The following is a 23,923-nucleotide window of genomic DNA, read 5'->3' on the forward strand; positions in this document are numbered from 1 at the left end:
CATGTCGAATAATTTTCTATCTTCAATAAAATGCCTTTCATGGCATGTGACACTTTTTTTTAATAGGATATTATAATTTTTAAAGTAAAATAAAACGAAATTGATAATTTAGATTTCAAATTATTTTTAAAAATTGTAAGTACATAAATATGAAAAAGGGTATAATATGAGGGCTAATTTTTGTAATAAGCCTTTTATCGACTATGATTTTAAACAGGGCCGCAGGCCCGCAGAAAACGCTGCGTTTTTTTATTTCTTATTCGGATTTCAAATTAGATAAAGGTGTAGGGCATATTTTAATAAACTCCAAATATCCTTTTTGCCTTCTAGAAGTTTCAAATGCCACAACGAATACCACTGAAAAAGCTTTGTTTGGGGTGAAAGGAAATGGCAACGGCGGCAATGGGTGGTGGATTTATGAACCAAATTATGAGAAGTAACACCGTTTCCTTGGTGGGTAAGGCTGCGGCACCGCCATGGCCATGGCCATTAAAAGGATTTCAACTCTACTGCTGCAGTAACACCAATAACAACAACAGTAATACTTAACATTAAAAGACGAAGAGCTTATGCGACAGTGCGAATTGAATACCTTCAAAGCCTCAGGGCCCGGCGGTCAGCACCGTAATAAGCGAGAGTCTGCCGTTCGTCTCAAGCACCTTCCGACCGGTATCATTGCTCAGGCCGTTGAAGACCGTTCCCAACACATGAATCGTGCTTCTGCCTTAGCTCGTCTTCGTACTCTCATTGCTCTCAAAGGTACCTTTTCTTTTTGCATTCTTCAATGCTAATTGCTATTAGCTAATTGCTGTTTGATTGATATGAATGAAGTTAGAAATCCGGTCTCTCTTGAATCGTATTCACCGCCTCCCGAGCTTCTTCAAATTCTTCCCCGAAACTCAACGCATAGGAGATCTGATTCTGGTCCCCAAATTGGGCCTAACAATCCCAAGTTTATATTGGTATATATATGTGTGTTTTCCCCATTTAAATTTAGTTAATTTCAGCATTACATACTGATGAATTGTGGTTCATTTTAACCCCCTTTTCACAGGGTATGCAGGCTCTGCTTGATCTAATCTTTGCAGTTGATGGGTCTATATCTGATGCTGCAAAGCTTCTGGGGTGCGTTATATTAACCTCTGGTACTTTTATTGCCTTCCTTCTGCCTAGACTTAACAATTGGACGGGTTGGGTTGGTTTTTCAGTAGTTCAATTCGGTTATTATATTTCTGGATCAATTTAGGTTTGTGTTCTTTTTGGTTTTGATCATTAGGGTTTTTCGGGTTGGATCATCTTTGGGTTCATATCATTTCGGATCCTTTTGTGTTTGGAACATCTTGGATTCGAATTCTTTTCAGGTTTGAATGAGCCAGTTTGGGTTATTGCCTTTTGATTACTAGGTTCATTCGTTTTTAGGGTTTTTCAGGTTGGATAATCTTGGATTCATATCATTTTGGATCATTTTATGTTTGGAACATTTGGAATTTGAATTATTTTCGGGTTCGGTTGAGCCAGTTTGGGTTATTCCCCTTTCATGTTCGGATTAGATTGGATCCAGTTTGAACTTTTGGGTTTGGTTCAAATTTCTGGCCAATCTAGTTGACTCGTCTTTTTTACCTATGTTCTATACTGATAATTCAAGAATGACTCGAAATCTCCTCTTTTTTTGACATTATAGACTGCTGGTAGTCACCCCTTACATAATGAATAGCCATAGTTATGGAGGGAAACTGGCAGGAAATGTCAGTAAAGGAAAACACTTGTATCATTCTAAATTTTCTATCGATATTCAATTGTGAGCTTTGAATTGTAGTTTGCTGTGTTGCTTAATACATGTTAGTTTGCTTACACATCATGTTTACAGTTGTATTTGTCTAATCTTGCAGGATGAGTACAGGGGCACTTTCGCGGTTAATACTATCGGATGATTCTCTTTGGAAGGCAGTAAATAAGTTGAGGGCGTCCAAGGTAGAACACTTAACCATGATAAAAGCTAAGATTTTAGCTTGTTTCACTCTCCGAACTAAAAAAAGGGGACAAATCTACTTGGTTATCATTTTTGCTCCATTCTAATTTTTCCGCAATTCGTTTTTTATCAACAGATTATCTTGTTTCATAGTGCATCCTACTACATTCTCACTTTTTAAACATTACCTTTTGATTGGTTTAAAGTACTTGGGAGGTCCTTGTATTTTAGAGGCTGGATCAAATTAGTCCCTCTACTATTAAATGGACCAATTTAGTCCCTATACTATTAAAAAGAATGAAATAAGTCCAAATTGTAATAGAGTTAACATTTATTGTATAAAAAATGTCTTGAAATTTATTTTTTTCAATTGTAGTTCAATTCCAAACAAAAGATTTCATTGAAAATGTTGACTCTGTTAAACAATAAATGATATTTTTTAAACAATAAGTGTTAACTTTGTTCCAATTTGGCCTTATTTGAGTCATTTTGATAGTATAAGGACTAAATTGATCCATTTAATAATAGAGGTACTAATTTGATCAGATTCCTATAATAGAGGGACCTTTAAGGTACATTCACCCTTTTGATTGTCTATTAGGAAAAGGCAAAACACACCTCTGAACATTGTGGTTTCCATTTTCCTTACTTATCAAATCCAGTGTCATATGCATGTGTTACCAGAGTTGTTTATAATGTTGCTGTAGGGCACTCAAAATTAAGTCTATCAGTAAATAAAAGAATTTTGAAAATGACATGCATAGCAAGGGAAAACATCATGAAGCTATAATAATCTATATTTTTGTTTAGGTTAAAATATCTCATAAGTCTCTATACTCTTCGAAAAATTGGAATTTAGTCCCTGTGCTTTTATTTTTCTCTACCTCTGAAATTTCAAAATTCAGGTCTAACTGTTAACACTGGTATTTCTTTGGGGGGGGTTAAATTCAGGTTCATTACAAATGTCATTTTTTTTAAAATTTAATATCGTTGATAGTTGGACTTGAATTTTGAAATCTAAAAAGTAGAGGGACTAGATTCCTAAAAATAGAAGTACAAAGACTAAATTTCAAATTTTCGAAGGGTTAGAAGACTTGTGGCATTTTTTAACCTTTTGTTTAATATGCTATAATAATTATCATGAAGTTACTCTAAAATTAGGAGTGTGATGGTAATATTGCATGAGTTGAAAAGATTAATGGTAAATCTAGAATCACTCACACAATTATTGTAGTAAATTTGCACACCATCTCTTTATTTTAACATTATCTTGATGGTAAATTTTCTTGATTTGGTTAAGAGTGTCACATATGTAGGCTCATTTGGTAAACAAAGAATTTATGTCAATGAATTTCAACATCCTTATTAACATCTTAGTTTTTTTGTAGCTATAAATTAGAAAAGGAACTATTCTAATTGTGTTGGAACTCCATAGGGTATGAAGCCATTGAAGTAGCACTATCATATGTGGATGCTAATTATTCCTCTGCGTATCAGGTACACCAATTTCTTTTATCTTTTTAATGAATGATGCAAGAGGCATGCTTTTGTTGCTACTAAAGATCTACATTTAACTCATTGTTGAAAGGGTTTTACTTGAATACCACCTCGCCCTGAACTGGGTTAGTCTGAAGCTGAAACAAATAAGAAATTCTGTGCTTATACTCAAAAAAATCTACATTTAACTATTGGAGATAACCAAAAAGTGAAATGAATAATTTTTCAAATGATTTGTTATTTTTTCGTTTTAAAATGTTTATTTGGTTTTCATTTATTGAGGAGCAATCTTTAGTATACAAATTGCAAACTCTTGAATTAAAAGATTATAGTGGCATATGGGGGTTTTCATTTTTTGCTGATGTATATGTAGTTGTTTTCATGGTTTTGTGCATCATGGTGTGGTTACCATTGTTGCAGCCTTGCAAGTAGCACAAATGAGGGTCTCAACAATGTACTAGTGCTAACGCATGTATCATGATCATGTCTTTTTTTTTTTTTTGCTTAAATCTTCCATACTTTACTAAATGATAGATTATGGTACGTCCACATTGTAATGAGTTTTCAGTATTTTTACAACTGATTTGGTATCCAGTTAATTTATGCTTATATAATTTCATTTTAGGGAAATTAAAATGTTTCAATCAAAATATATAATTATGTTATACAAATCCTAAATTCTGGATTGAAAATACAGTTCATAATTAGGAATGGTAGTCGATCGAATGTTTCATTTTTTAACTACCCAAATTTGAATCTACAAAATTATCTAAAAGTTTAAATCCGAATTAAATTATCTATTGAATATTCGAATTTGCAAAAAACTAATTTCCCTATTTTAATATGCTTGGGATATTTAAATTCACAAAATCCTAATTTAAATCATAAAACTAAAATAATCCGTAGATTTGAAAATCCACATCAGTTATCCGACCGGAATAAGCAAATACGGATAATAGATATTTGAAGCGTCTTTTTACAGATAGTAATTCTAAAACCTTAATCTAAATATTATCTGAATCCGAACTGCAATCCCTAATCTTAATGAACACCAAATGATATACCACGGTTTCTCCATGTTATTCAATGAATGAAGATGTTAAAATATATTACAACGTAAAACTTGAATAGACCAAAAATTTTACATAAGTTGCTGCTTGTTTTTCTAAGATGCTACATTTTGATTTTTTCCCTTTTACTTTCTCTTGTATCTTCTCTATTCAACTATGGCAGCAAAATTTTATGTTGTTATACAAGGTAAACGGACCTATGAATGAATGTTACTTGTACAAATAATAGTTATTATTTTTTTACCACATTACAGAAGCAGCAGCTTTGGTGGGAAAAATGCTACAAGCTCACGGCTCTTGTTGAAACCTCAGATTCAGCTTCTGGCGACTGTCCTTCTACCGATGAAAGGTTTTCCTAAAATACAAGCACAAGCACAATCATGTTTACCAAATTTTGTAATGAATGTATAAACTGATCCATAAGAGAATTGATGAGCAAGTAAATACAGCAAATTGTGTCAGGACTTCCAATATGAAATTATTTTTGTCCAATTGGGTAAGGATGCTTTTTCCCACATCAGATAGTCTAACCATAAGGGCATCTAAGAATTTTTTTCTCTTTTTTTTTTGGAAGGTTTTTTTTTTTTTTTGGGGGGGGGTCTAAGACCTTCGGCATCCAGTAACTATCTTTTAAATCAAGCTAAGTTGCACCCCAAATAGGGAGTAAGCTCTCCCCACACCTATTTTCTCTATTCAGATGACTCAAAAACGAGATCTTGCTAAAGGAGCATTGAGCTTCTTACCATTTGGCCCTATAGGCATTAAGCCAATCTCATTATATTATCAATGAATAGGTTCAGTATCCAATAACCACATTGTACTCGAACAATCTCAAAATCAAGCTAAGTCAGACCCCAAATAGGGAGCAAGCTATCCCAGCACCTATTTTCGCTATTCAAAAGACTCGAAACTGAGATCTTGCATAAGGAGCATACCACTCGGTCCTATGGGCATTAATGAAGTAAATATCATCATATTATCAATGAATAGGTGGTGTGGGCTGCCCAGCATAATGATATACGATTGAAAGAGGTTGATAATATGCACAAAGCGAAAAATAAGAATGACGCTAAAACTTACAATAGAATCCTTCAACATGGTTTTGGCAAAGTAATGCTTCAAAGCACCATCTCCACGAAGAATCTTCCCTCCACATCCAGGGTTATCTGTTGAACCCACTGATTCCTCGTCAACTACAACAGCATCTACTCTATTGTGTCCCGTCTTTACATCTGGAATCTGAAACATACAAATGTCAAACGATTCATATCATGAAATTTCTAATTTCGTAAGGATATGAATCTACGTACTATGACTTTATTTTTGTTGAAGTATCTATGTTTGACACATGAATATGGGAGACACGACCATCAAAGATTCTTCAAATATGTAAAAACATAAAAATCTAACAATGCCTGAGTCAGATGCAGCATATCTGTATCTGATAGACGCACACAAACCCAAATAACATAATTTATTCAAAACTTATGGCCCTCAAATACCTCATACATAGCTTCAGTGAGAATGCTTTCCAGTATAGCTCTCAAACCCCTTGCACCTGTGTTCTTAGCCATTGCCTTCTTAGCAATCAATCTCAATGCTTTTGGCGTAAAATGTAGCTTCACCTGAAATTAGATCAGTAATGATGTGAAAGTATGAGATCTGATTCAAATTAATGCAATATTTGTCAAATTGCTATGTTACTCGGACTCGGGTGTGAGTGTTGGATACAGGTAAGTATCCGGCATGGGTATGGTCAGATTTTTCTTAAGTTTTTCCATGTTTGGAGGATCTGTAGAGATCATATCCTCCTATCCATGTCTCGGGTACAGGTACCTTAAGAAAAATGAAGAACCCGAGCAACATAGTCAAAAAAAGAGTGTAAGAACTGAGAGAACTTGAACAGGCAGAGACAACTTACATTGTTCATGCTAAATAACTTCTTGAATTGCTTTCCAAGAGCATTTTTTGGTTCTGTAAGCACCTGTATCACGAATTCTTCTCAACAAATAGTAATATAAAAGGAGTAATTTATTAATGAGTTGCCTAATGATGATCCTATTGATCTTCCCAAATCTAGAATCCAAATTTGTGGCTATCTATGAAGCATGGAATTCAAGTAACCTGTGTATTAGTGGTGTCCTTGTCCATGTATATCAGATACAATCAAATGCGACAGAAAAAATTAAAGGGTTCAGACACTTGTGGGACATGGTGATCAGCACTTCAAAATTCAAAACAAAATAAAGAAAAAGAAAGGATAAATCTTTGTTATTTGGACTCGGAAATAAGTGTCGGATACAAGTAAGTGTCCTACATGGTGATCAGATTTTTTGAAGTTCTTTCATGTATTTGGAGGATCCTTGAAGGTCATATCCTCATATCCATGTATTATGAAATATCACCCTATATATTGTTGCTGGAGTCTTTAAACTCCTTGGCTTTTTATTGTCACATGATGATTTCTTTTGAGTACTGAGTAAGTTACAAATTAAATTAGAAGGAAGGGGATTACAACAACATGGTTTGAACCCTAGTCATTGGGATGCCACCAAGAGACTTTAACCACTACTCCTTTATGCTAAAGTGTTGTTAGTGTAAAGTTTTTTTTTGGTACCATTACAAGTTTACAATTTGGGGGAGGGGATGTAATAGCTAGGACTTGAACCCTGAACTTTGAGGTACCAACATAGCGCTTTAATCACTTGCTCCTTCGTGTCATTGGCGTTAATGTAAAGTTAAAAAGATCATATAAGTATTTTCCTGGATATTATATATATATATATTCCTGAAACGAAAACTTCTTTGACTTATATTATAATAATTTTATTAGTACCTAATATAATAAATATATGAGATGAATATTCTTAAAGATATAGTTTTTTATTAGAAAATAATTGGTTTAATGAATTTATCTTTTATAAATTGAACAAAACCCAAATTACTAAATTTGTCTATACATAAACATTCTTTAACTGAATTCCTCCACAAAAAAGGGGCATATGTATGATGTATCTAATTATCTCAACTAATTGGTCACACTTTTTCTTTTCTGCAAATTTTGGCTCATATTTGCACTATGTTCTATCAATATATAGTTTATAAATAATTTATACGACTTATATAGAAATATAATGATGTCAAATATTTAAGTTAACCCTTTTAAAAATAAACTTAGTATTTAATATCAACAGTCCCTTATCTAATACATTGCATTTTACCATTTTAATCATCTTTCCATCAACAGTTAAGAAAGAAGTGAACAACAATTTTAATGCTTAGAGATAGCAAAATGATCTGTACCATGTACCAGAAAGGATTAAACTGAGTAACAAGAAACCGTACACACACACCAGGACATGTGTAGACCAAGGTAAGAAGGTGATATGAAATGTTACCTGCACAAGTTGCTCCTCAGTTAAAGCTGACAAAGTAACTAGTATTGGAAAGCGTCCTATAAACTCTGGTATAAGGCCATATGCAATAAGATCGGAACTCTCAACCTGAAATGCAAATGTAGCTTAAAGATCTCAGTGGAACTTTATGCAATTGCTGTCCTTTTTAGGGTTAGCTTGGGAGAGAATTTAGATATATAAATAACGTTACATGTTATTTTTGTTGTCTTGACATTAGAAAGAAACAAGGAAAAAGGTTTTATTCTCACTGATTCAACCAAAGATGATGTCACAGCAGCATTGGTTACCCACGAGGTCCTCATATTAGCACGTACAGGTGCTCCAAAACCAATTGAAGAATCTTGCTGTCTGCACCAACGAATAATTAAATCCCCTAAGAAAATGAACAAAATGACATCTGACAGAGAATTTCATTTTGGTAAGTATTGATAAGGGTTTACCTCTCAGAAATTGTTTTGTCAAGATCAATAAATGCTCCACTACAAATGAAAAGGATGTCTTTCGTATCTATCTGCATATTATTTACATCCCATTTAAGAGTAGTTGCAAAAATTAACTCTTCTAAATGAAGGAGCTAAGCAAGCAGCTTAACGTCAATTGGCACCCAGCTTGAATATAAGATCACAGAGAACACAATGCATAATAAATGTAGAATAAAACCATTTAACACTCCCCTAATGTGTAGCTCAACAAGGGCCTATATGACAGAAGAATTTCCTAGCTCTATCCTTGTTCATAAAGAAGAATTCTTAGAGGTTAAAAATTGTGTGCATACGCATAGGATGCTGAAAGCAAACAGAGGGTTCAGTTATTAGGAATTACGAGAGATGAAATTTAGGGAGGATCATAGAGATGTATGATCGAAGAAAAAATGTACAAGTGTGTTAAGTGGAATAGGATTTATCTGATTGGTTTTGACACTGTGGAGCATAGAAATAAGGATAATTTCAAGGAACAGATTTCAATGTTTTGAACTTCTGTAAATTCCCTACTATTTCATATCTATAATGAACTTTACAGCATGCACAAAGTTAGAAAAAAAACAATAACAATATATGATACCCATTTCATTTGTGCATAATTAAATATTTATGTATTTGCAATGATTTTTATTTGATCTTTGTATTGTATGGGCTTCCACTCAAAATACTAACAAGTCATATCATAACTAATGGTTTGAGAAAGGATTTGCTGTAGCAGGTTATATCTTTGGGATTGAAGAGACAAAAGGAGATTCACTGTAACATGATTCAAATCTCAGTAGATCAATTTTCAATTCGACATGTTGATCTCCAATAAGCTTCAGATTCTGGATTTAGTTGAGAGTTCTCAAGTTCCCAATATAACAGGAAACTTAAAGTGCTGATATTCAATAGCAGACGAATGTCGCAAAGATTTCCTTAACACAACAAAGATCTCTTCTGGTAGTATAATACTTGGCCATCTCATTTTAATATTATATTCAGATGTTTTATAAGTTGATTGGTAAAACATTCAAGTGATGTGACATGTCTTAAGATCATATGGTGTATGATAGTCGAAAGCTACAAAAAGTACACATAGGGAGATTCATTGAAGAAAGAAAAAGCATCTTTTCTTTATAACAGTTCATTCAGGCTTGCGGAAATTACCACTTACAAAGGCTCAAGTTCTTGCAATCATCTCAAGGAATTTCCAACAGTAGGCAAGACAAAAATATTTCCAGTTGCACTATGGTTCTAGTTCTCCTTTATGCCAAGGGAAAGAATACTTTATCAAGTTTACCATATGCATTGACTACTTAAAATAATTCTATTTAATTTCTTTTAGGAATTAAAGAAATTTATGCCATTAAATTTTGAACCAGTTTGTCCCATATATCAGAAAAAACATAATATTGTTGCTGAACCGAAAAAGCATACAATGGGCTGCAGATACACAACATAAACATGCTCATGATAAAGGTACATTTGTGAATGACATGATAAATCGAAAGAATACCTGTATATTGTCACTCCGAGGATGCTTCCTTGCTCCCTTCTCTGGAACATTTACAATCTGCCAAAGAAATATTTATCAACTGTGAGGCAGCTAGAGAGGATGCTGCTGAAAACCTCAAATTAAGTCTAATGCAAAATTAGGTAGGATGAAAAGAGGCAAAACAACAAATAATTGACCTTTTTTGTAGATTATACTATGTTGCATATCCCTATTGTCACTTCCAAATATATACATTTCATTCATAAATTCTTCCACAAGATGAAAGAAAAAACTGAAATGAATTTTGAAGAAATTTTCCCATTTCCTTCTAATTATAGGAAAAATATTTACAGTACCGTTATTGAAAAGATTACTAGTTTATACGGTCAGACTTCAGAGTTCAATATGAATTTAGTCTATAGGATTTGATAATTTGCAATTCTGATAATCTACATCAGTCTACTAAAGTTTTAAAGCAATACTTGACTTTATTATCCTCTTAGAAACTGACCAATTTTAGCTTCATCTCAAACTATCTCTTCTCAAGATTAAGCCTCTTCCAAACATTTACTTCCATAACTAATTCTCTCCTCAGTGCCGTGAAAGCAAACCATTATTCTTCAGCTGATAATCTAGCTCAAACTATTGTTTTTCTGTTATCTTTTAGGGAAAGAATTGCTTCTCTTTCTACATATTGCTCAGAAATTATAAACATAACCAGTATCCCAGTTGTTCACTCAAACCCTAGATAATTATTAGACTACCTACTAATGAATTAGGAGGAGAAGTTTAGAAACTCAGCAATCACTTAAGAACTTTTGTTGGAAGGAAATTTGGCAGGAAGCGAGCAACCACAAGGCATTACATATATAAACTAATAATAACATACCAGTCCACAACCAATGAATTTATTTTCAAAACACACACACACACACACCAACAACAACAACTCACAGTTCCTTCTAACATTTTAAGCAATGCTTGTTGTACACCCTCCCCTGAAACATCTCTGCTAATGTTTAAGCGTTCAGCCTGCAAAAGCAATTCAATGTTTAAGAAAATTTTAGGTCCAAAAGAAATCCAAGATTAAAACATGAACCTGACAATTTGAGTTGCTTTTTTTAAAAAAAAAAAGGAAGAAGGGTAAATTAGAGCTGAGTAATTGTATAACCTTCTTAGTTATCTTGTCAACTTCATCAATGTAAACAATTCCTTGTTGAGCAGCTTCTACATTGAACTCAGCCACCTAGATGCACATCAAAAGGAAAATATATATGACTACTGGTATGTGAATAGATAACCTAGCTCTCACTCTTTAACCCCCCACTCTCTCTTCAAGATTGTACATGAATTTATAGAAAAAGAAAACAATTTGTAAGGATATCATTAACTTGGAACATAACCATCCATCTTATGATATAAAATTAAAGTCTGAAAGCCACATCAAGAGAAAAGAACAAGAAAGTAACTCCTCTCATTAAGGGGAATACATGTAATTATCTTATCTCAAAGGTGCAATAAACCCGAACAAAAATACACTTTTATTCTAGAACATGTTCTAACTTTGAGCCAAAAGTTTTAAAAAGCAAGCTATGAGCTTCTCAACAGCCATTGGGTAATTTATTCAATAAAAGTATTTTTCTAAGCCCTTATTCACTCTCCAATCTCTCTGACTTTATCGTACCACCTTTTCTCCGCATATATAGCCTCTCACATCTCTTGAATTCTGGTTACCACCTTTACGTGGTTCCTGGGGTCAAGGATCGTTAAAGAGGTGCGAACTTCTTTGCTTAATTTTCTTTCTCTCCCACATTCTTATTATACAATCTTGAAGGAATGGCATCAGTGGTTCTGGTTCACCTTCACATTCTTTAGTTCTAGCATGTTCGATTTTGCTCAAAGGCATTGAGCAACTAGAAAATTTGTGATGTATAACAACTAGGGGGAAGAGAAGGGGGGGGGAATCAGCATGTTTGGGTTAGAATTGGAGGTACCAAAGTCTCATTGATCGGAGAAGAAGCCTCAAACCAGAAGTTTGTCTTCCCCACTCCCTCATCATACTAATTGAGATATTTTGAGTTCTACTAAATGATATGATGATGGGATCTACCTATAAGCCCTACGATGCAAAGATCAAAGTTAATACCGTGAGTAGTTTGTACAATATCGATTCAACATCTTCACCAACATAACCAGCCTGCAAAAAGGAAGAATTTCCCTCATTAAATGGGACAGCAAAAACAAAGAAGAATATTTAGTTAAGAAAAGTGGGACCTTTAATTAATCATGAAGGCAAAAAAGGAATCGTAAAAAAAACTTCTAGGACCTCAGATGTGTTTAGCAAAAGGCAACAATTATTTTCTATGGTAAGATTTTGTATGTCTAGGAAGATATCGAACAACTCAAGTCATCAGCTAAAATACTTCAACAATTTAGGTGAGAATAAAGTGATGAATATGGGATGGGACCATCTTCCCTTACATAGCTCAAGGCCAATGGGTTTCACACATCCCTGTCCAAAATCTGTATTTTACAAGATTTTCTAGATTAACATGGACAATGGACTTGCCTGTGTCAAAGTTGTTGCATCTGCAATGACAAAAGGAACATTGACGAAGCGAGCCAGAGTTTTTGCCAATAAAGTCTTTCCTGTTGTATGTACGTGTGTAAGTTAAGGAAATCCAGTAAATGAATTTGAATTTCATAAATCCAACTGGGTACCAAAGAACAGTGAAGAGTGCTTACCAGAGCCAGTTGGTCCCACCAAGAGCACATTGCTTTTCTCTAACTCCACATTTTCGTTGTCCTCAAGTGCTTCTAAGCTTCCTTCTTCTACTCCTGACCTAGCATTCAAATCCGAGACCTAAGTTTTCTAATGACTATGTTCTATATCAGTATACCCAATGGAACACAATTAAGCTACGATAACAAATATCAGGTTGAAATTTCAGAAATGAACATGGGAACTAACCCTTTCTCCAAGGAGGAATGGTATATTCTTTTATAGTGATTATAAACGGCAACTGACAGCACCTGGAATAATGGATTTACAGCAATAAATGAGGATTTAGGTTTTACTTATCTATTTATTTATAAATTCAAAAATTACGCACCTTTTTTGCCTTCTGCTGCCCAATAACGAACTTGTCAAGGGCTTTACAAATCTCTCTCGGTGTAGGCAAATCCTTCCCAAAATTGGCCCCGCCCAACCATGTGCCATTACCATGAGCATGACCTTCCTTAGGCCCATCAGCTCTCACGAAATTAACTCCGGGAGGAAAGGGCGGTCCAGGCGGAGTTTGCACAGCGAGGCCATTCCCAGCGGGTGGCGTTGGCGGAGAATTCTCGGATCTAAGATTATCCCAAAACGACGTCTTAACACCGTTCCGAGGATGAGGAGCAGGTGGAGGAGGAGTAGGAACAGCTTTCGAATTGGATTTAATCTCCAAGAAAGTTCCCTGAAGAGGATATATCCGATGGGGACGAAAGTGGTAAGCTGTCCTACAAGTAGGACAGAAATTAACGGTGGATTTTCCATTACTAGAATTACCATCGGAAGAATCTAACGAAGCATCGGGAAGATTGAAATTGAAGAAATTGTGATTAGAACATCGCGGACAATTTATTTCCGCTTTGATCCTACGAGTAAGAGCCGAAGTAGCAGTGCCACTGCTTTTCGTTCTAGCTTTACCTCTGCTCTTTGTCCTTCCATTAGTACCAGCAGCAACATCGTTTTTTTTATTATCATCATAATTGTCACCTCCTCCTCCGCCGCCGCCGCCGCCGTCAGCTCCTCCGCCACTGGAGAATCGATGTTGAATTCCACCAATTCCCACGGCAATCCTCCTCCAATGGCCCAAACAATTCAAATGCTCCATCACCACTAGCTTCCTCCATCTCCTCCACAGTCCTCCAGACATTTCTTTCTTGTCTTTTGATTTTTTGAGATTTAGATTTAGATTTAGATAACACTCCTCTGTTTCACTCTCTCTCTCTCTCTCCCCCCCCCCCTATAGAAATGAGCTTTTTATTTTTTATTTTTTATTTTTACCTTTTATTTTTATTTTTATTCTTTTCTTTGCTTGAAAGGGAACTTTTTACTTACATAAATATAAATATAAATATTTATATAACACGTATAAAGAAATACGCATTGTTCGGACGGTAGTTTGGCAGAGCGAGTGCCTAAAGGAGGTTTCATGGATGTTACTTTTTCACGTGTTCCTATTTTCTATCTTTTTTTAATCTTTGAGGCTTTCAACTATCCAATATTTAAGCTGAACCCATTGAAATCGGATCAGATTAGTTAGTCAGACTAATTGATCTTTGGAGATCGATTTGATTAGAGGTATAAATCAGACCAATTGTAAATCAATTAAATTGAATCAAAATTTTGATGTGAATCGAGAATAAATGACTTGATCAGTTTGACTACAGGTCCAGTTCTAAAAATATTATAAAAACTAACTAATATATTGATCTAGACAAAATGATTGAATCAACACTTGAGCGAATTATTCAAAATTGATAAAATTTTGAAAACTAGATCAAAATAGACCATAGAACCGGTTTATAAAAGTTTTTTATTATTTATTTATGGTTAAAATATGCCATAAATCTTTATACTCTTCAAAAGTTTGAAATTTAGTCCTCATGAATTTAGTCTCCTTACTTTTATGTTTTCAAAATACAGGTTTAACTGTTAGCCGTGTAAAGATTATTTTGTTAAATTTATATTCATTCCAACAATTTTTTAGTTATACACTATTAAGTGAGGTTTTTTTTCTATTTCAAAATATTACACTAACAAATTTAACAAAAAAACTAATTAATAGTGTTAATAGCTGGATCTCAATTGTAAAATTTAAAAAGTTGAGATATTAAATTCTTGTAAATAAAAGTACAATAAATAAATTCTATATTTGTGAAGAGTATGATTGACTTATGGCATATGTTAACATTTAATTATTGTTGGATTGGTGGTCGAATTAGTTAAACCAAAAATTAGCCTAATCGATTCAACCAATAATCTAGTTTTTAAGACATTGAAAGTAATAAAAATAATTTGTTTATCAACACTTCATCGGTTACATACTTGTGCTCATAAATTATTTGAGTTCAATTCAATAAATGTTCGTATTTTATTCGATAAATTTTGAAATAAAGCAATTCAAGCTATTGATTGCGTTGAATTTGAATCGCCTCTAAATCTAATGAATTTTTGTTTATAATATATAATTTAAATATTAAAATTTGTATATGCAAAAAAATAATTCGAGATCAAGTTTAAGTATGAGAATCAAGTAAATGAGTATAATTGAGTTGAAATCAAGTAGTTCAATTATATTTTGAGCTAAGTTGAAGTTTAAAAAGTCATACTAAGTACTGAACTAGACCGATTAGTTGAACCGATTGGATTGAAATTTGATTGGGGTATCCATACCAATTTGATATAAGGGGTTAGACCAATTGACTTGCAAATAGATTGAATTACACAATCAAACCTGTTGAATTTTTTTCTTCTATTTTTTGGATTATTTAATAATTAATTTAATTGAACCCATCAAACTGAAAATCGATGACATGACTGGTTTAACCATCGGTCTAATTTTGAAAACCTTAAAATGTACAAACACAAATACAAAATATACTTAAACACTATTGTTTTATTGTTGTATTTGCATAAGTTTTTTTTTTTATGATTCTAATAGCTTTTATGTTTGGTGTGCCCTGAAATATATGCATTGTTTAATATATTATTTGATATTTAAGTTTGATATTTTTAATTTAATATTTAAGTTTTTTTATTTAATTTAGTATTTGAACTTGATATTTTTTTTACTTTAATATTTAATTTTTTTTATTTAATTTAATTTCTAAACTTGTCAAGTGTTATACAAATTACTTCAAAATATTAACGATATTGATCTTTTATGAAGGAACAAAAATAATTAATGCATAACACATAATCTATAGTTATTATTTCAGGTTAGCGAGAGGTATGACCATTTCAACTGGGGTGAGAACGTGAAAGGGCGCTCACAATGGCTCCTCCAACTCGATGATTGAACACTGACATACAAGTGAGGGTTTCGTCCTTGCTCCTCTTTATTGGCAATGGCGGCCTGATTCAAGCAGAATTTGTTTAGTTCCCAAATTTGGATTCCAGATCATTCAGGTCTCTCACTTTTTTTTTTGTATGGTTTATCTTAAATTTATTGTTTCCATTCAATTTGCTTTATATTAATTCTACATCGGTTCAATTTCATCCTTTGTTGCTTCTATTTTTTTTTTGAATGGAAGTTAATTTTAAATAAAAATTTTGTGGGTTAAAAAAATTTCACCCACGTGTATAAAATAAAAATCCTAACAAAAAGATAAGTATATTATTTTACAATGATAAATTTTAAATTTTAAAATAGTTTCAAACAAAAACTAAAAAAAATGATAAATTTTAAAAATCGAATTTGACTTTTGGTCAAACCGGTTGACGCTAGTGTTCACTAGAGAGCCTTGTAGCATTATAATTCTTCAAATTTGTTGTTTTTCATTTCATTTCCTCTGATTTAGGTCATAATTTCGATATCCCCAACTGCTCTCAGTGGAAGCGAACCGGATAGGAGAGGCACCGATCCCATTGTAAAAGCCGTAATCGGAGCAGAGGAGCGATGAACGGAAACGGCAACGGGAACGGCAGGAGGCGGAGAAGAGAAGTGGAAGAAATGGACAAGGGTTTGATTTGGAAACTTCCGCAGCTGAAGTTGAAGGAAGTGGGTAAGGTTGGTCCTGCTTTCGGACTCGGCGCTGGTTGCGGTCTCGGCTTTGGTATCGGCCTCGTTGGAGGTATTTTCATTACTATTTTCCCCTCAATTCATTTTCGTATTCCCTTTTTTAACATTTAAAAAAAAATATTTCCCTGCTTTAGAGAATTATCATTTTGTTCAACCTTTTGGGATAGTAATGTGCATTGGCGGATCAGTCCACTACGAGGAACGGAAACTAGAACGAAATTTGCTACTTCTATAAAACCTAATTCTCTAGGGTTAAGACTTCTCCAGTTCGTTTAGTAGTAACGATTTGTTGGCAAATAATTTTTAGAACTCCTATATATATGCTTGTGTATATAAGTATATAATTAAAATAAATAAATTTGGAAGTTGATGAATTGTATGTTTTACTCAATAGTTTTATAATCAACTATAGGCTTATAGGAACATTGGTTTTACTGAATCGGATTGCTAGTGTTCCCTGATTTGGAAGGAACAGGCATACCAATTTGAAAATCGCTAGGGAGATAGTGATTTCTGATAACAAAGTTACTGTGTGTATAGGTAGGTATATGCGTTTTTTTATTTTGTTCTTGACCCTAGTATCTGGTAGCTAAATTGGCCTCGGGTCGGACCTCAAACAGGTGAAAGCTCTCTTGGTGTCTATTTTCTCTTAAACTCCAAATCCGAACCTTGCTTAGGATCACTGAGCTCCTTACCGCTCCGTCCAAGAGGCAGTCTCAAACCCTGTCCATTTCATGTCTTGAATCTCAAATTTAACTGAATTGTTGGGGACTAAAACAACAAGTTTTACAGGCCTCAACCATTTGAAGCCATACAGAGATACTAGTAGAGTCATTAGCTGATAAGATATCTAACTTAGCAATAAGTTCATATTACTTCAAACTGCATTTCTTTTACATGCAAGAAAGGCTATTAGATAAGGTTAAGACCCCCAAAGTTATAAACATACACTTGAACAGCTATATATATATTAGGACAACTTGGAAAGACTCCTGACCGAAAGCTTTATCAGCTTCATAAAAACACTTGTACATAGATCTTTCATAAAGCACACTGGGACTGGGTAACATAATAAACTTCCCCAGCTTTAATATGAAAGAAAATAAAATAGAGGATTGATTAGGATATAAGTTAAGGAAGCTAAGCATCCTGGATTGATATAATGTGCAATAAGCACTAGTGGAAGCCAAAAAAAAAAACAAATTAGTATCATATTTGATGGTTTAAAAGATAGCTACCGACAGTGTAATTCAGTTAAAGGTGCATATTAAAAACATATACAATCTATTTATTAATTGAATTGCAAATATTTAATCTATACTTGAAAAACATTTGTTGAATAAATGAATAATTGATTAGATGCTAGTTTTACTGTGTGCTTTTGGAAGATCAAAGGCTACTGGCCTACTGCTAAATTCTCTTTAATTTGTCAATGATCATAAGTTTTTTGTGCTTCATACTTTGGGATTGCACGGACCTAAAGCTGCAGTTTTTATTTATTTTCTTCAATTCTAAGTTTGTTCTATTCAGTGTCACATGATGATCTGCTCTTAATTTCTTAGCTAAGTGTTGAATGGTTTTTGTCATCAGGTGCTGGCTTTGGTCCTGGAATTCCTGGCTTGCAAGTCGGCTTTGGTTTTGGTGCTGGATGTGGGGTTGGTTTAGGATTTGGCTATGGTGTCGGTAGGGGCATTGCTCATGATGAGTACCGTACATATTCTAATGTTAAAAGCCTATTTGGCAACCAGCATCTTCCTATGCAGTGAGTATTTTTATTTATATATGTGTATTTGTTTTTGTTCTGCTATATCTTTCTAAGTTCTTTGTCTGTAGAAATAATACAATTAACTTCACTGAAGATTTTGCTTGAATTTAAATGCATGTTTTCCTGACGTGAAACAAATACCTTTGTCACCCTACTCTCTAGCTTAGCAAGTTGATTACTTTCATCCTTCTTGGTGAAGTAGGTTTTTGGATATCTAAGAGTATGGGGTTTAAAGTTATTAAAGCCAGGTTATTTTGATTTGGATATAAAAGGATGAAGTTATAAAAAATTATCTTTGAGGGGGTGGCGTAAAAACAAATTGTTTGGAACTCCAATACTCCATTAATGAGATGAATGGCTGTAAGTATGGCTTCCTCCAAAAATTGTTTGGAATTTTCCTTTGAGAAAGGAGGGCGCAGTTTGTTCCAAGGAGGTTTCAGCTTCCATTTTGTTAAGTTTATAAAAACCGGATGATTCATGAATATTTCTCTCCTTTTGAAAAAATGGGAATAAAACTTGATTAAAACACTCCATTGTATCATCCATTTGCAGTAACAACTTGAAAATGTGAAAGCCAGATCTGGTCTTAACTTGGCATAATTGTTTTATAGATGAGCATGGATGAGTAACTATCCCAGTGTTCATATAGCAATCTGTAAAGTCAAGATAGTAAAGTCCGTTGGCCTTAGAATCCCCATTTGTGTTCCTCATAACTTGATCCCGAAAAACTTGTTTAGGCAAGAAGTCAAGCAGTAGTTTAGATGTTTTGCAATTTATTGGATAGATATAAGGATTGTCCTATGTGAATGTCTTCTTCCCTGTTTACCATCATTTAGGAACCGCTGGCTATAATAATATTTTTATTTCAAGGACAAGGGCTATAAGTGGAAAACCTATGAGATGAGTAAGTCATGTAGTCGGTTGCTCAAGTATATGATCCAAGAGCTGAGTGAGGATCTGAAACACCAAGAGCACATGCAGAGGGAAACTTACTTGAGAGTGCTAATGAACATGCACTTCAAGTTTTTGTTTTTTTTTTAATTATTGAGTTAAGGACTTTCAGCCGATTAATATCATCTTTGTTGAACTCTCTACTACATGGAGTGGTCTGATTAAAGTAGTGATGATATTGGCTTGAGTAGGGTGTGCTTGTTCCTTTTGTTGTCGCTTTGGGTTAAGAATACCCTGGTCTATATCAAATTTCCAGCAACTTTTTATTGTGTGACCTGACTTCTTGTAGTGGTGGCACATTAAATTCTCTTTATCCTTGCTTCTTGATTTTTGTTTTATGCTGTCCGCATTTGCGGCAATAGATTTTCTAGAAACCAGTTCATTTGTACTGAGCAATAGTGTAATTGGTTCCACCAGTTGAATATCAAGCACGACTCCTCCCCTGCTTTGAAATGCTACATTAGGTTTCAAGATTAACAGTTTTCTCGCGACACTTCGAGCGTCTAAATGATTGTAGAATCGAATGGCACTATAAAAATGCATAGTAACCTATATGTTGTTTGCATTTTGCATTTTACATAAACAATGTCACCAACACTTCTGTTTCATTAGTAACAATTTTTTATTTGTTATCTGTATACATTGTTATACGGTCAGGGATGAAATCAGTGGCCTAATCGATGAGCTCGTGATTAATACCAAGAAGGTAGCTGTAGCAGCTTCTAGAGAAATTGAGAAGTGGAGAAGATGAATGAACTTGAAGGATATGTCATTTGTGAATGTTTAAAAGGCAAGTATTTCTTATTTTGCAGTATAGTGTTTGCATGAAAATACCTGTAGGGATGTATGTTACTTATTATAAGTTTAATATATGTTCATGTTTATATTTATTTTGTTCTTTTCTTTGGTTACAAAAATATGATCTTTATGATATGCTAGTGTCGTGTCAAGTAGGAAAGCCGGTTCCAACCGACTTAACCGATAGCTCTCAATCGAGTCAGTTAGGTCAAGTTAGTTATGATCGTTGAGGCGGTTTTATAAGCATTTAAAATATATTCTCTCAATTGGTTATTAGTTATGAATATTCGTAACTTAATCGACCGACTTAACCGATAGCCAAAAATTATATTACATTTTTTATATAATATATACAATTTTTTAGCCAAAATTCGAAATTACCAGTCAGTGTTAAGTGGTTTCCAAATAGATAGTGAATTAGCATGTGTAATTAATCATACAACTAATTGGCTTAAATGTTTGGATACATTTTCATCTAAAATTTTATAATGGTATTAGTAAGTAATTGTGTAAATTATCAAAATTATCACTTTTGTTTGGCTCAGGATACATTTTAGTTATCTTGAAATGTTATATTTTAGTCACGTTATCGTATTGTAATTTTTAGTCACTAGATTGTTAATTTTTGTTAACGGTGTAACGGTAAGCTGATATAACATGTTAAATTATTATTTCAAACAAAAAATTTAAGTTAAATTATACAATTATTTCTTATATTTTTTCGTTTTGAGCAATTTAATTTTTTTATATTAATGTAACTTTTTTTTTCTTTATAGGGAAACGAAAAAGTATAAAGACCAATTGTATAATTTAACTTAAATTTTTTGTTTGAAATGATGATTTAATGTGTCATGTTAGCTTATCACTACACCGCTAATGACAATTAACGGTTCAGTAACTAGAATGTTACAACACGATAACGTGACTAAAACATAAATTTTAAACATAAGTGGCTAAGGCAAATAAAAGTGACTATTTTAGTAATTTATACTAAATAATTATTGTTGTACCAATTTAAAAGGACAAGATTCGAGCATAAGAGAATACGCCTCAATCCTAAAGAAATTAGTAAAACCTGAAAGATAAAAGCCTACAAATAGCCAGCTAGCACACAACTATATTTGTTCATAGGTTGGGTTACTCGTTTAAGTTCGAAGGTTCGTCCAAAATTTAGGAGTGTTTAGTGAAAAATATTAGGCTGAAAAATAGATTTAAGCAAAAATGGGCTTGGGTTTGGTTTTTTGCAAATATAAGTGAGTTTTGATAAAATTTTAGACTTATATTTTGAATTGAACTAGATTTGGACAAGCATATATTAATATCATGCTTAAACCCGGTTTATTAACACCTTTACGCAAAACACACCACACCGGCAACAATTAACTAGTACATCATAGGTCAAAAAGTAAGATTACCCATACTTGTCATAGTGTAGGATCACTTAACCACCATAGGCTAAAGAGTAGAATCAACAAAGGGTTTGGAGGCACAATCTTCTAGATCAAGGACATTAGTTCCTACGGATCACATGTGCGAGTCATTTACGCACTTCGATACAATCAACGACTTTAGAATATTAGTGGATCTCGATATTAAAGCCCAAATACATTCATATTCATAAGTATCTTCACTCATACTATCGTTATTTCAATTCGTTAAGTATCGAAGAGGTTTCGAAATAAAAGCTTGAACGCTCTAACAATTCTTTTACCTTGCAAGCCGATTCATCCTTCTATTCTAAAACAACCTCCAAAGCATCTTCTTCATAGAGGTTAACAAATATAAATTGTAAACCAAGTTTAAGTTGCAACTAAATTTTAATTTTAATTGAAGGGTTAATGTTACAAAAGTCTAAAGGGAAGGATTATATTTGGGTTAAGCTTATGAACGATATTAATATTATTCATATTTGTTTAAGTTTGGCTTGATTTAAAATTTGAGTATTAAATTTTATTTAAATTTATCCATATTTATAAATAATTAATCCGAGCTTGTTTAGGTTGATTTATAATTTTTTTTAAATATAAATTTTTTTGTTTAATATTTAGCAACAACAGTTATATGCAATTTATTATATATTTTTCATTTGTTAAATTTCTAAACATAAATAACATAACACATTTTTTTTAATATTTACATTATAAAAGAAACGGAAAAATTTAACATATTATAAACTTGAAAATTAGATTAGTCGTATTCAAGTTTTGACAATTAAAACTCCAACCTCAATTCATATTTTAAGTTAGTTTATTTTTTTATTCAAATTTATTTTTTGGGCCTAATATTTTTATACAAATCTTCTTAAATTTTAAATAAATCTTTTAAAACTTGAACAAATATCTCAACCCTAATTACTTAATTGTCATGTTGCATAAAATTAAAGAATGATCAAAATTAAAGAATGTAAGGGTGAATGTGAACTTTTTTAATCAATCGGTCAATTGGATACCTAATGAAAAACAAAACAAAATGTATTCTATGGACTCACCTAAACATTTGTTTGTATTCATCAAGTCTTTTGTTTCTTGCACATTTAATTAATCGATTTGTTTTAATTACCAACAATTTTAAATTGATTGTCTCAAAGCCATGCCCCTCAATTTTAACTAATTAGGCATCAAATTTTTGAAAAAACAATCCGCTGGCCGGCCATTATTAATAATTAGAGACTTTAAACTTAGTTATTAAGTTTATTTTGGTATTTGTAATTTTTTAGTTTAGTCATTAAATTTAGTAATTAGATTCATTTTAGCTCTTAAACTTGGATTTTGTGAATATTTGATTATATAACCAGTGTTATGGAATAGGACTAGGTCAGATGGGCTGAGAACTGAATGATATAACGGTTCAAACAGAAAGGTTGAGCTGGTTGACTTAGAAACAATTTGAAATTGATATATAAAAAAAAAGAGGACAAAAATCGATAGTTGAACAGATTTAACTAGTTAAATATTTTTTTTAGATTTCTATTAATTTTTAATTGTTTATTTAATTATTGTTGGTCTGATGATTAAACCGATCAATTTGGTTGAACCTAAAGTTGTGGTCTATTCTGTTTAACCACCAATCCAATTATTAAAGCACTGAATGTAACATTTTAAGACTGTACCACATCATCACCTAAAAATATATATTTTTTAATTTTCAGGTGATAATGTGACATAATCTCATAGCATCAGATCATCAAACTTTTATGTTTTTCAACTTTAGAAATTAAAACAAACTTAATTATCAAATTCAAATACTAAAGTATCCTAAAAAAAATAAGACATCGAAATAAACTCAGATGTCAAATTCAATGACCAATTGATACATTAAAAACATATAATTCTAACTATTATTATTTGCATGATTTTTTAGTTAAAAAAGAGACAAAATTATAAACTTGTTAGGATAGTTACCAGAACAGTTCAAAACATTTCGGTCCAAACCCACAAGGTTATAAACTGAGCTCACATGATGATATCCCAGACTAAGCTCGTTTGCCACCTACTCCCCTGCAATGTTATATGTGCATGAAAATTCCTATCACATGTTAAATTTAAAGTAGAGTATGTGTTTATATGCATAGAGCTTATAATTAACGTGTCATCTCAATAAATAATATTCATATCATATAAATAGATAAATATTAACGAAAAAAGAAGAGAGAAAAATTCCTCAACAAAAATCAAACATATAAATTATTAAATATGAATTTTAAGTAA

The 23,923-nt window shown here is 32.8% G+C and overlaps 3 protein-coding genes across 10 annotated transcripts; 2 read left to right on the forward strand and 1 right to left on the reverse strand.

The window, feature by feature from the left end:
- The first annotated feature begins 298 nt into the window (after window positions 1–298).
- LOC107928363 (peptide chain release factor 1) lies at window positions 299–5,051 on the forward strand. Of its 6 annotated transcripts, none has more exons than XM_016859569.2 (7): window positions 299–759; window positions 802–962; window positions 1,055–1,145; window positions 1,277–1,361; window positions 1,890–1,971; window positions 3,405–3,466; window positions 3,887–4,026. In XM_016859569.2, exons 1-6 carry the CDS (start codon window positions 570–572, stop codon window positions 3,423–3,425), a joined length of 630 nt encoding a protein of 209 aa, XP_016715058.1. In that variant the 5' UTR covers window positions 299–569; the 3' UTR covers window positions 3,426–3,466; window positions 3,887–4,026. The 6 variants fall into 6 exon arrangements, with proteins under 6 accessions (XP_016715058.1, XP_016715057.1, XP_016715056.1 ...); XM_016859568.2 differs by lacking the exon at window positions 3,887–4,026 and adding an exon at window positions 4,791–5,051 and having other exon boundaries at window positions 300–759; XM_016859567.2 differs by having other exon boundaries at window positions 300–759; window positions 3,405–4,026.
- LOC107928362 (CLP protease regulatory subunit CLPX3, mitochondrial) lies at window positions 4,526–13,967 on the reverse strand. Of its 3 annotated transcripts, none has more exons than XM_016859565.2 (15): window positions 13,025–13,964; window positions 12,883–12,944; window positions 12,657–12,754; window positions 12,481–12,560; window positions 12,058–12,108; window positions 11,083–11,157; window positions 10,866–10,943; window positions 9,933–9,989; window positions 8,393–8,463; window positions 8,201–8,300; window positions 7,935–8,039; window positions 6,458–6,520; window positions 6,039–6,161; window positions 5,617–5,775; window positions 4,526–4,891 (listed from the first exon to the last, which is right to left on the reverse strand). In XM_016859565.2, the coding sequence occupies exons 1-15, from the start codon at window positions 13,829–13,831 to the stop codon at window positions 4,817–4,819; spliced, it is 2,004 nt and encodes a 667-aa protein (XP_016715054.2). In that variant the 5' UTR covers window positions 13,832–13,964; the 3' UTR covers window positions 4,526–4,816. The 3 variants fall into 3 exon arrangements, with proteins under 3 accessions (XP_016715054.2, XP_040931158.1, XP_016715055.2); XM_041075224.1 differs by having other exon boundaries at window positions 12,657–12,749; window positions 13,025–13,945; XM_016859566.2 differs by lacking the exon at window positions 4,526–4,891 and having other exon boundaries at window positions 5,617–5,768; window positions 13,025–13,967.
- Window positions 13,968–15,871: 1,904 nt separating this feature from the next.
- On the forward strand, window positions 15,872–20,308 carry LOC107928253 (uncharacterized). The gene is made up of 4 exons (XM_016859438.2): window positions 15,872–16,089; window positions 16,482–16,754; window positions 18,293–18,464; window positions 20,076–20,308. Exons 2-4 carry the CDS (start codon window positions 16,580–16,582, stop codon window positions 20,167–20,169), a joined length of 441 nt encoding a protein of 146 aa, XP_016714927.2. The 5' UTR covers window positions 15,872–16,089; window positions 16,482–16,579; the 3' UTR covers window positions 20,170–20,308.
- Window positions 20,309–23,923: the final 3,615 nt, after the last annotated feature.

The sequence above is a fragment of the Gossypium hirsutum genome, chromosome A08 (assembly GCF_007990345.1).
Source record: "Gossypium hirsutum isolate 1008001.06 chromosome A08, Gossypium_hirsutum_v2.1, whole genome shotgun sequence".
Classification (NCBI taxonomy): domain Eukaryota; kingdom Viridiplantae; phylum Streptophyta; class Magnoliopsida; order Malvales; family Malvaceae; genus Gossypium; species Gossypium hirsutum.